Here is an 11,993-nt window from a genome sequence, read left to right as displayed (position 1 = left end):
AAATGCAACCAATCAGAAAACAGGGACCTGAGCCAATGACAATCAAAGCAGTTTACAAGAGAGCCAATGATCAGTCACTATCTATACAGCTTGCCACATTAATGGACGTGACCAATGAGCATGACCAAAGGACATACCTTGACTATCATTTACTACAATCAATTCACTATTGTACATTATTACTGATGATTTGTTTCTGACTTGTAAACCAATGTTCACCCTCCTTTTAAAATGTTGTTAGCTACTCTATGTCTGCATATCTCATTTTCATCTCTCATAAAATGTCTGATAACTCTATTTTTTGTATTATTATTTATTCCTGTTGTCATGATGTGATCCTTTGTGTGCTTCATGTTAAACTGTGACGTGTTAGTTCAGTGTGAGAAGTCTACCCTTTTGTGAAGACTTTGGAACCCTTTAATGAAAATACAATTCTAATAGCAATGACACACTTGGACCATGTGTTTTTCTTCCTCCCCAAAGTACCCCAAACTATGATTATTATTATAAAAGGTAGCGATGTGGGAGAAGTGTGAAGGAGGTCAGTGTCTGTGAAAGATGTGATCTCACCTCAAGCAGACGTCATTATTATGCTTCATTAACAGTGTCACTGCTTCATTAAGAGTGTTACTGCTTCATTAAGAGTGTTACTGCTTCATTAAGAGTGTTACTGCTTCATAAGGAGCTTCATTAGGAGTTCATTGCCATTGCTTCATAGTGTCATTAAATGCATGTGTAGCAGCTGGCTAAAGAGGACAATATTATCAGGACATAAATAACTAATATATTTTCTCATTGATCCCTTCCCTCTCTCCTCTCCATCCTCGCCTCTCTCTTTCTCCTCCTCTCTCCTTCCTGTTTCCTGTCCTCTCTCTGTCCTGCCCATCTCTGGGCCTCTATCATCAGAGCCTCTCCTCACTGCAGACACAGCACAGTGTAATGGTTACTCTCCCTGGGCTCTGGGGGATAGAAGGATGAGAGAGAGAAGGGAGTGCAGGATGAGGAGGAAGCAGAGAAAGATGAAACCAGTGATGCTGAGCAGAGAGGGCAAACAAGACAGTAATCAGGACCATGACAAGACGACTGTGTTGAGGATGGTTGTGATCAGGGCCATGAGTAGGGGAGGTCAGATGCTGCAATTGCTGGAGAAAAAAATCACTTCTGTTTTTTTCTGTTTATGAAACCTATTTCTTTCTCTCTTTCACCCCTCCACATTCCTGTAAAAACATATCACAACACAGTATTAACAAAGGAGATTTGTAGTGTTTAACGGTTATAGGCCTAGATACTAACTGTAATAAGAAAATTACATTCATAAAAATGTTTAAAAAAAGTGTCAAAAATGTTTAGGATGTGCCGCTTCGTGAATCGAGAGAGTGAGTAGGAGGGAAGGGCGGGGTGAGGAGGAGAAAGAGAGCATCTGTATTGATTGTTCAGCATCCTGTTCCCCAGAGGTACTGCCAACGCCGAAAGACTACTGAGACGGTAAGATACAGCATCTCTCTTGTTAGCTTCAGGAATCTTGCAAAAGTCCAAGAGAAATGTGTATGATACAAATTCTGAACATTGTTGATCAATGACATCACTTATTATAATAATTAGACCAAAGAATTGCGAAATGTTCTTTTCCGCTTAGAATATTTTTTAGTTTCATGGATGTCTACCAAAAGCTAACGGTTGTTTGGCAGTGTTCTCTGACGTTTAGGATGGAGTCCGGACTATTATTACTCGTGCTTCTCCCCGTGTTCACCCCAACCGGAGAATCTGCGACCTTGCCTGACCAATATACTAGAGGACTGGTGAGTTTCTCATTGCTTGTTTATAAATCTAAATATGACTGTACATCTCAGCAATATGCCTCTTGTTATTTATTAATTTAACCAGCATTGACAGAAGGATTGACTTTTGCAAACTTGTCCGAAATTTAACTCGTTCCAAGTCTAGGACATGATCATTCATTAAAAACACATTATAATATGTGTTGTAGATTAGGCTATATATAGGCTATATATAAACAATAAACACGCATTTGGTCTAAATTCATAAAGTTTTATATTTAGCGACTTTTTATTATTTCATTTACATTTGAAATCTAACTATATCACAGCTGGCCTATGCAGCAACCACAGGACTGGGACTCCGAATCAAAGTTCATTCAAATCAGCCTATTTACTAGAAGAAGGTTCGATACAAACATCCAAGCAAACTAATCTAAAGGGGAAAGGCAGATCAGGAGTCTATTATAATAAAAATGTTTAGATCCTCGTTTCAGTTGAGTTACGTTACAAAACGGAAACTAAATGTCAATAATATTTAGTGATCTTAGAGGCAGTCAAGGATGTGGGCACGAGTGAAAGGGTGGAGCCGCGTGTTAGTTAGGATACATCACAACCCAACTGACTGTTGTCGAAAACACAAAACGGTGAAACCACAAGAAGGGCTGTGGTGTAAGACTCAGGAGTGAATACAGTTTAGGGAATTGCTCATGTATACAAACACTTATACTCCTATCAATAAGCTGCATGCATACAGAACTTCTGTCTCATACACATGCGTGTGAAAAAGCTTGTGTGTATATTGATGATGAACAGTACATTCATAACTGGACCTCGTGGCGAATGATGTGTGTTTCCAGTGAAGTCATGTTTAATTTCATCAGAGAAAGGAAACTGAGATTATTGTCTTCCTTTCAGACATGCACTGGTTCTCGAACATCTGCATATTGACACTTAGAATCTATTGTATTATCAAGAAGTTATATATGTAATTTTTCATAATTGTATTATTAATACAATTTTTTTATTTATAATTAGTGTTCATGCATTTTTTGTCTTATTGGTATGAAAAGGGCAATTAAAACTACGGAGCATACCAGAAGATTTCATTTCCAAAGTCAGACATTGTGAACTTTTATAATTAAGATGAAAAGTATAAAGATGTCCATAACAGTTTGACTTAGTTGAGATCATGATGCTCAACAGATGCTTTCACCCCAAGCAAAATACAGGAATTGAACCTGAGACCTTTTTATCTGCAGCCAAATGCTCACCAAGCTAAACCTGTCTCAATCATCATAGCTGACAGCCTCTCTGCCTTGTCTGTCACAGGATTGGTTGAGCAGGTACGGGTACCTCCCCCCTCCAGACCCGCGCACCAGTAAGCTGCAGACGAAGGAAGGGCTTGAGAGGGCTATCCGTGTGATGCAGAGGTTTGGAGGACTCAGGGAAACTGGAGAGCTTGGTAACTAACTACACTACTCTGTTAACAAGAGCTTGGTAACTAACTACACTACTCTGTTAACAAGAGCTTGGTAACTAACTACACTACTCTGTTAGCAAGAGCTGGTAACTAACTTCACTACTCTGTTAACAAGAGCTGGTAACTAACTACACTACTCTGTTAACAAGAACTGGTAACTAACTACACTACTCTGTTAACAAGAGCTGGTAACTAACTACACTACTCTGTTAACAAGAGCTGCTAACTAACTACACTACTCTATTAACAAGAACTGGTAACTAACTTCACTACTCTGTTAACAAGAGCTGGTAACTAACTACACTACTCTGTTAACAAGAGCTGGTAACTAACTACACTACTCTGTTAACAAGAGCTTGGTAACTAACTACACTACTCTGTTAACAAGAGCTTGGTAACTAACTACACTACTCTGTTAACAATAGCTTGGTAACTAACTACACTACTCTGTTAACAAGAGCTGCTAACTAACTACACTACTCTGTTAACAAGAGCTTGGTAACTAACTACACTACTCTGTTAACAAGAGCTGCTAACTAACTACACTACTCTGTTAACAAGAGCTTGGTAACTAACTACACTACTCTGGTAACAAGAGCTGCTAACTAACTACACTACTCTGTTAACAAGAGCTTGGTAACTAACTACACTACCCTGTTAACAAGAGCTTGGTAACTAACTACACTATTCTGTTAACAAGAGCTTGGTAACTAACTACACTACTCTGTTAACAAGAGCTTGGTAACTAACTACACTACTCTGTTAACAAGAGCTTGGTAACTAACTACACTACTCTGTTAACAAGAGCTGCTAACTAACTACACTACTCTGTTAACAAGAGCTTGGTAACTAACTACACTACTCTGTTAACGAGAGCTTGGTAACTAACTTCACTACTCTGTTAACAAGAGCTGGTAACTAACTACACTACTCTGTTAACAAGAGCTGGTAACTAACTACGCTTAGTGAAACCGTCCTTTGTGGTGCTTCATGTTCTGCCAGATAGTGAGACCCTCCGGCTGATGTCGGTGCCCAGGTGCTCTCTGCCTGACATCGTGGGTCATGAAGACATGCTGAGGAAGAGGAGGAAGAGGTACGCCCTCTCTGGACTGAAGTGGGACAAGACCGACCTGACCTGGAGGTGTGTGTCCCGCCTCCTCCCCCCCCCCACTGCGTGCAGAACGTTGCATTACAAAGTCTTGCAGAAAGTCATGTGGTAATTGCATACAAAACGGTCCAGAACCATGCGAGTTGCTTCACCTCAGCACCAGACCTGCACCTCCTGCAGGGCATAACTGGTCTGGTGACAGCCCTGATGCAACACCAGGCAGGACACGCAACAGGCTGTACAACTGGGCTTCCCTCTCTCTCTCTCTCTCTCTCTCTCTCTCTCTCTCTCTCTCTCTCTCTCTCTCTCTCTCTCTCTCTCTGTATATCTCTCTCCTCTTTGTCTCTCTCTCCTTCTGTCTCTCTCTCTCCTCTTTGTCTCTCTCTCTCCTTCTGTCTCTCTCTCCTCTTTGTCTCTCTCTCTCCTTCTGTCACTCTCTCTCCTCTTTGTCTCTCTCTCTCCTTCTGTCTCTCTCTCTCCTCTTTGTCTCTCTCTCTCCCTCTGTCTCTCTCTCCTCTTTGTCTCTCTCTCTCCTTCTGTCTCTCTCTCTCCTCTTTGTCTCTCTCTCTCCCTCTGTCTTTCTCTCCTCTTTGTCTCTCTCCTTCTGTCTCTCTCTCTCCTCTTTGTCTATTTCTCTCCTTCTGTCTCTCTCTCCTTCTGTCTCTCTCTTTTCACTATCTTTCTATCTCTGACTCTCCAGCATCCACAGCTACCCCTCTCCTTCCGTCTCTCCCTCCCTCCCCCCTGACCTGGTGGAGACCCTTCTGGTCCGGGCCTTCAAGGCCTGGAGCGACGCAGCACCGCTGAGCTTCCACCAGACCCCTGGGGGGGCCGGAGGGGGGCCGGGGGCCGGAGGGGGGCCGGGGGCCGGAGGGGACATCAGGGTGTCGTTTGTTCGCTCGCTCCACGATGACGGCTACCCCTTCGACGGGAAGGGGGGCACTCTCGCCCACGCTTTCTTCCCCGGGAGGGACCAGGTGGCTGGGGACACACACTTCGATGACGACGAGGTCTGGAGCTATGGAGGTGAGGGTGCCGAGGGGCAGGTGGTGAAGAGGGTAAAGCAGTAAACCACGAGAGAAAGTACAGAAATATAGGCTTTCAATAGGTTATCCTAATAATGCTGACTCCCACTTCTCCTTTCATGTCTGTCTCTTTACACACGCTGTGATGACACGGCTGTCACATGCTCTGCAGTGTGGGGCACCTCTATCATGACTCCACAACGTGATCGGTTGAACAAACCACGTGCCTACGACTTTGGTGCACCTGACTGATCAGCCCAAAGGCGTGATCAGACCAGCATAAACATACCTGCCTCAGGACATGATGCATGTCAGAATAACCACTGTTTAAATCTTGTAACAAAAAATTTATGGCATGAGAGGCACGTGTGTCATGACAGGTAGATAAGCATCCATGCAGGCAGGAAGGTCAACATGCAGGTAGCGAGGGTTAACAGACATGTAAGGGTTAGGGTTCGAGACATGCAAGCAAGCAGACAAACACCAACACACAGGGATTGGAACAATGAACAACTCCTAAGCCAATGAATCCGATATCACCCCTCCCCCTGACCCTAACTCTCCCCCCCTTCTCCCCCTCTCCCTGACCCCCAACAGGACATGATGGCAGCACAGACCTGTTCACCGTGGCGGTGCATGAGTTCGGCCACGCCCTGGGTCTGTCCCACTCATCCTCCAGCCCCTCCATCATGAGGCCGTACTACCAGGGGTCTGCTGGGGACGTGGCCTCATACAGCCTGCCTGTGGACGACTCCCTGGCCATCCAGCAGCTCTACGGTAACCCCTGACCCCACGACCCCTGTTATTCTAACTGGCAATGAGTGTTGTAACTAGTGTCCTAACTAGTGTTGTAACTAGTGTCCTAACTAGTGTTGTAACTAGTGTTCCAACTAGTGTTATCTATCCTTTAGTGTTATCTATCCAATAGAACTGTTTCAGCACATGAAAAATCCCCCAAACTAGCAAGTTCTCTGTACTCTCCTCACACAGTTACTCTGCAATTATGATCCAGGAACAGCATTTCCAGATAAACTAAATTTCAGATCAATGTGTCATCACAAATGAGTTGTCCTGGTGTGTTTCACAACCTTCCTGGTGCGGTGCGTCGTCCCAGGGAGGAGAGAGGGCCGAGCCACAGCCGGGCCAGAGGGAGGCACCACCCCCCGCCTGCCCAGGCTGCCCCAGACCCCACGCCCCCACCCCACACTGCAGTAAGTTCAGGGAACGCTGTACCAGGCATGTCAACAACCACTAAAATAACAAAGGGGAAGTGTTTCTAACATTCAGCACTTTGAAGTGTCCTTTAGGGAGAGGGGAGACGGGGGAATTTGTTGTATTAGAATTTGTATTTTTTCTCATTTCACTTCCTTTACTGGTTGTAGTTTACATTTAGACATTTAGTCATTTAGCAGACGCTCTTATCCAGAGCGACTTACAGTAAGTACAGGGACATTCCCCCCAAGGCAAGGAAAGTAGGGTGAAGTGCCTTGCCCAAGGACACAACATCATGTGGCACGGCAGGGAATCGATCCGGCAATCGATCCGGCAACCATGGTAAGTTGAACCATCCTCTCCCCTCCTGGTGCTGTAACCTGCTCTCTCGTCCCAGTCCAGATCCTGCGCTCCAGGAACGCTGTGGGGGCGGCTTTGACGCCGTGGCTAACATCCGGGGAGAAGTGTTCTTCTTTAAGGGTAGGACGAGGAAACAGCACAGACTTGTCTCTTAAGGCCAGTTGATTCAAAGGAATGGGTTGTTATGAAGCTCTGTCGAAGCCTAACAACCCATTCATTTGAAGCAGGGAAACATCTAAGACATACAGGGCAGTGGACCCTGAGCACCAGGACTCAACCACCCCTGGTCTAGAGAACTCAGCTGTTGTTGTCCTGTTCAGGCCCACACTTCTGGAGGTTGCAGAGGACCGGCTCCCTGGTCTCCCTGAGACCAGCCCTGATCTCCAACTTCTGGCTGGGCCTTCCTCCCGGCATCGCCAACATTGACGCCGTCTACGAGAGGAAGAGGGACAGCCGCATCATCTTCTTCATTGGTAAGACCTCGTACAGAATACGCTGCCCGTACCGCCCACTTCCACGTCCATACCCCCCACAGCCACACCTGGAACATACTCTACCCGTTTGCTAGAAGATTTTCTCTTGATATTCAGCTGTACGTTGTGTACCATTAGTAACGTTGCTTCGGATATAAGCGTCTGCAGTGGATGATGAGCACCCGTGTAGCTCACCTGATTAGTGAGTGTACTTTACCATAGCAACCTGGGTTTGAATCCAGCCTCCCTCCCTCCCACTTCTCTCACAAACTGTCCAATGAAGCATGACAAATAAATAACATAACGTAAAAAGATCAAATGATGTTGCGTACGTTGTCGTGGTCCCTGTAGGAGACCAGTACTGGGTGTTCCAGGACACGGAGTCCCAGCCTGGCTTCCCCCGGTCGCTGGCTGAATGGGGCATGAGAGGACGTGACGGCCGCGGGCCAGGCCGCGTGGAGGCTGCCTTCGTGTGGGCCCACAACGGCAACACATACCTGTTCAGCGAGGGCGAGTACTGGAGGTTCGACGAGACCCAGACACAGGGGGACGCCCCTGGGAAGCCACAGCCTGGGTACCCCAAACCCACCACCCTCTGGAGAGGGGTACCGTCGCACCCTGATGACATCATCACCTGGGAAGGAGGTGAGGTCTGAGGAGGGAGATGTGGTATTGAGGTGTGTAGTTGTAACTACCCCAAATGCTGACTAGCCCTATGTGTTTTTTATTGTCCTCTAGGAAATGCATATTTCTTCAAGGATAACCTCTACTGGGTTCTGGAGAGAGGACAGATGGATCAAGACAATGTCATTTCAAAATCCACTGCGGAATTGCTCATGTGTCCTGCGCCCACCCCCACACCGGCACCGTCCAATCCTGCACGTGGACCCTGCCAGTGTGAAATAGGAGCTTCGGCAACTTTCCGTGGCAGTTGGTTGATGGTGCTGTCCCTCACGTTCATACTCTGTAGACTGTGACCCAGCCTCCTCCACTGGCAGTCTGTCCTGGCAGGTACAATTGAAGGAATGGTGCCATTTGTGTTACAGATGTGTCTAGAGAAAACTGAAAAGTAAGTTAGTGATTGTTAATTTATGAGTTTGACATTTTAAAGCACGCAAAGCTTTAAAAGCTTCCAAAACCTTTTGAAATGAAATTACATACACAAATAAAATGTTCCAAAAATTCTCACACCAGCTCTGTCCACTTTCACAAGCGATGAGATCATCCCTCATCTTTCCTCAGTCATAAATGCCCCCCCCCCCCACTCAGTGTTCCTATCCTGCTCCAGACAGCCCCAGTCTGCTGGTAACAACATTAGACCCCTGGGAAGGCAACAACTATCGCCTGGTTTCTCTCCCATCATTCCTGTCCAAAACAGAACGATTCCTGCTGGAGGCCTCTGGGGGGCGCTGTTGACTCCCAAACACTGACCTGGATTATGCAACAATAGGAAACCAAAGCCAACAGCTCAAGTGTTAGGTTCAGTTGTTTATGATTTTGGATAAGTTTCAAGAAATTACTTGAGAACCGTTAATCATCGTACATGTTCTTTAGATCCACTAAAATAACAAGTGTGCCTATTACATCCCGGACAGTGAACCTATAAGAGGCATTTGCAGTTCTATATATTAAATTACACCTCTACTGCAGACTCCACACTGAAACTTAACTCTCTTCTCACACCCATGTTTGCAGACAAAAAAACAGTCTTGGGAATTCTTTTTTTTCATATTTCTGGAGGGATTAGGGTGACGTTAAAGTGGAAAGAACATTTAGTTTCATCTGATGGGAAAGACCACAACAGAGCACAACTGATTTGACTGCACTTGTTTGTTTTATTTTATAGTGACACTTTGACTACACAGCTCATGCCTCAGGGAAACAATGGAGACTCTCCCTTATTTATGAATAGATTAGTTTTGTTTTACCAGAGGAGGTTTCGCAGGGTCTTCGCAAAAGTTTCACTGTTTCCTGCTGAAAGTTTCACTGTTTTCTACTGACAGCTTCGACCATTCCTTACTTTGACCCCCTCACCCCTGGGGTGAGGAGAGCAAAAATGAGATGAATAAGGATTTTGAGGTGGAGGTTGGGGTCAGGGTTAGGTCAGTACACCTGCCTTCAGGTAAATATTAGCCAGGCCAAGTAACAGGTAGTTAGGCTACAGAACAGGTAGTTAGGCTACAGAACAGGTAGTTAGGCTACAGAACAGGTAGTTAGGCTACAGAACAGGTAGTTAGGCTAAGGAACAGGTAGTTAGGCTAAGGAACATGTAGTTAGGCTACGGAACAGGTAGTTAGGCTACAGAACAGGTAGTTAGGCTACAGAACAGGTAGTTAGGCTAAGGAACAGGTAGTTAGGCTAAGGAACAGGTAGTTAGGCTACGGAACAGGTAGTTAGCTAAGGAACAGGTAGTTAGGCTAAGGAACAGGTAGTTAGGCTACGGAACAGGTAGTTAGGCTAAGGAACAGGTAGTTAGGCTAAGGAACAGGTAGTTAGGCTACGGAACAGGTAGTTAGGCTAAGGAACAGGTAGTTAGGCTAAGGAACAGGTAGTTAGGCTACGGAACAGGTAGTTAGCTAAGGAACAGGTAGCTTGGCTAAGGAACAGATAGTTAGGCTACGGAACAGGTAGTTAGCTAAAGAACAGATAGTTAGGCTACGGAACAGGTAGTTTGGCTAAGGGACAGGTAGCTTGGCTAAGGAACAGGTAGTTGACTTTGGGAGGATGTGGTGACACCTGACTGGTTACAGCTTAAAGCGCTGATGTAACAGGATGTGATAGGAAAGATGCATTGAAGACTGATCGGAATATGTAGCTGCACCACCTGGTGCCAGACAATATAACCCATCCACACACACACACACACACACTGCACCACCTGGTGCCAGACAATATAACCCATCCACACACACACACACAGATACACACCATATTATTCGTATTATTGACATTGTGGTTCTTTAATTGGAACGACCATGATGTGCATGCATGCAGGTGATTTACACCCTAACATGAACAGCAAGCCTCAAAGCCATGGCCTGTAAAAGGCTCGTCTTCAATCCTCAAACCCTCCGTCGTACTGCTGTTGGCCACGTACACAGTGTATCCTGTATGCTGTTTTGATGTTGTTACACAAAGATGTAGGTGAGAAATAGGTGACTGTTTTTGGTATGTGCAGATGCAGGTCAACCAGTGAGAAAAAGCGAAGATTTTTTGCCAATATTTGAGCGCAAAATTGTTTTTTGAGCTCTGTGTAAAATAAACAGTCGTTTTTCAAAAGTGAAGCGGCCCACTGGGAACTCTCCTGATGCTCCTGATTACCCACCCCGGCCCGGTCCTCGGGCCTGGCTCATGCAGTGCCGGAGGCGCCGACAGCCGGCTGCAGCTGGCTGACTTGAAGCAGTGAATGAGTGAGGCCATTGACTGCTTCAAGTCAGCCGGCGTAGCCAGCCATGACGTCCAACATACCTATTGTTTTCATAACTACTGGGATGGACAGGAATCGGATGCGCACTAGTACAAATGCACACCCCATGTTTTCTGTTCCAGCTGTCCTGTGAAAAAAAACAAAATTTAAAACGTCATGTTTTGATGATCCTGTTTCTCTGCCGTGACTTTCACGTTGCAATGTTCAGTCAGTCGCTGTTCCTGCTCCAAGGAGGTGGTGTCGGAGCCAACCCGTCCAGATGCACATTTACATGTCCTATTCAGACGCTTTTATCCAAAGCGACTTCCAAGAGAGAGCTTTACAAAAGTACATAGGTCACTGATCATAACACCGAGATATCCCCAAACATTGCGGGTAGCCAAACATGAAGCATACATTGTGAAAAAAATAAGTGTCAAAGGGGAAGAACCATAAGAGCATGTAAACAAGTTACAATTAAACAACATGAACCTCAAAGTGCAAGAGTGTACCTGTAGAAAAGCAAGCAATAATAAAAATATTTCACAGTGAGCACAATGATTTAAATCAGTTACAGCCAACCAACAAGAGCAACAAGTCTCTAAGTAAGAGTCATTGTGATCCTGGAGAAAACTAACGTCCAGCAAATCATTCCTAGGTACCGTTGTATTCCCGGAACAAGTGCGTCTTGAGCCTTTTCTGCACATGACAATAAAAGTAGAACACGAGTTTTGGACAATGAGGAAGTGTAACAGATCTCACGGTTTCCATAGTTACAATTCCTGCCCGTAACATGCTCGCATTTCAGTCTGTGTGTGTGTGTGTGTGTGTGTGTGAGTGTGTGTGAGTGTGTGTGTGTGTGTGTGTGTGTGTGAGTGTGTGTGAGTGTGTGTGTGTGTGTGTGTGAGTGTGTGTGAGTGTGTGTGTGTGTGTGGGGGGGGGGGGGGGGGGGTGGGGGGGTACATTCTCTGTTGTCTAGAGCAAAACGTCCCAGGTGGAAACTCTTCCCATATTCTAAACGTTCTCATGGTAGGACGTAAGAAACTAATCCACCTTCCCTACCACAGTTAAAAAAAACTGAAAATATGTTTTCATTTTAAGAGATTTTAGATTGAGTGATATTACTGTAAAACGTCATGTGAGACAAGCAC

The 11,993-nt window shown here is 45.4% G+C and overlaps 1 protein-coding gene across 2 annotated transcripts; it reads left to right on the top strand.

Annotated features, from left to right (window-relative positions):
• Window positions 1–1,241: 1,241 nt before the first annotated feature.
• mmp25b (matrix metallopeptidase 25b) lies at window positions 1,242–8,718 on the top strand. Of its 2 annotated transcripts, XM_047050766.1 has the most exons (11): window positions 1,242–1,485; window positions 1,689–1,799; window positions 3,108–3,240; window positions 4,261–4,399; window positions 5,067–5,392; window positions 5,989–6,168; window positions 6,506–6,602; window positions 7,001–7,083; window positions 7,284–7,436; window positions 7,788–8,081; window positions 8,175–8,718. In XM_047050766.1, the coding sequence occupies exons 2-11, from the start codon at window positions 1,707–1,709 to the stop codon at window positions 8,411–8,413; spliced, it is 1,737 nt and encodes a 578-aa protein (XP_046906722.1). In that variant the 5' UTR covers window positions 1,242–1,485; window positions 1,689–1,706; the 3' UTR covers window positions 8,414–8,718. The 2 variants fall into 2 exon arrangements, with proteins under 2 accessions (XP_046906722.1, XP_046906721.1); XM_047050765.1 differs by having other exon boundaries at window positions 1,242–1,799.
• The last annotated feature ends 3,275 nt before the right edge of the window (window positions 8,719–11,993 follow it).

The sequence above is a fragment of the Hypomesus transpacificus genome, unplaced genomic scaffold (assembly GCF_021917145.1).
Source record: "Hypomesus transpacificus isolate Combined female unplaced genomic scaffold, fHypTra1 scaffold_127, whole genome shotgun sequence".
Taxonomy (NCBI): domain Eukaryota; kingdom Metazoa; phylum Chordata; class Actinopteri; order Osmeriformes; family Osmeridae; genus Hypomesus; species Hypomesus transpacificus.
This window is presented reverse-complemented; position numbering and strand designations above follow the sequence as displayed.

Bases quoted from the DNA above. Each gene is read 5' to 3' on its own strand.
- mmp25b (XM_047050765.1), top strand. From the start codon at position 1,653: ATGGATGTCTACCAAAAGCTAACGGTTGTTTGGCAGTGTTCTCTGACG. The intron at 6,603-7,000 runs GTAAGTTCAGGG...CTCTCGTCCCAG, and splicing joins CGCCCCCACCCCACACTGCA to TCCAGATCCTGCGCTCCAGG. The intron at 7,437-7,787 runs GTAAGACCTCGT...TGGTCCCTGTAG, and splicing joins CCGCATCATCTTCTTCATTG to GAGACCAGTACTGGGTGTTC.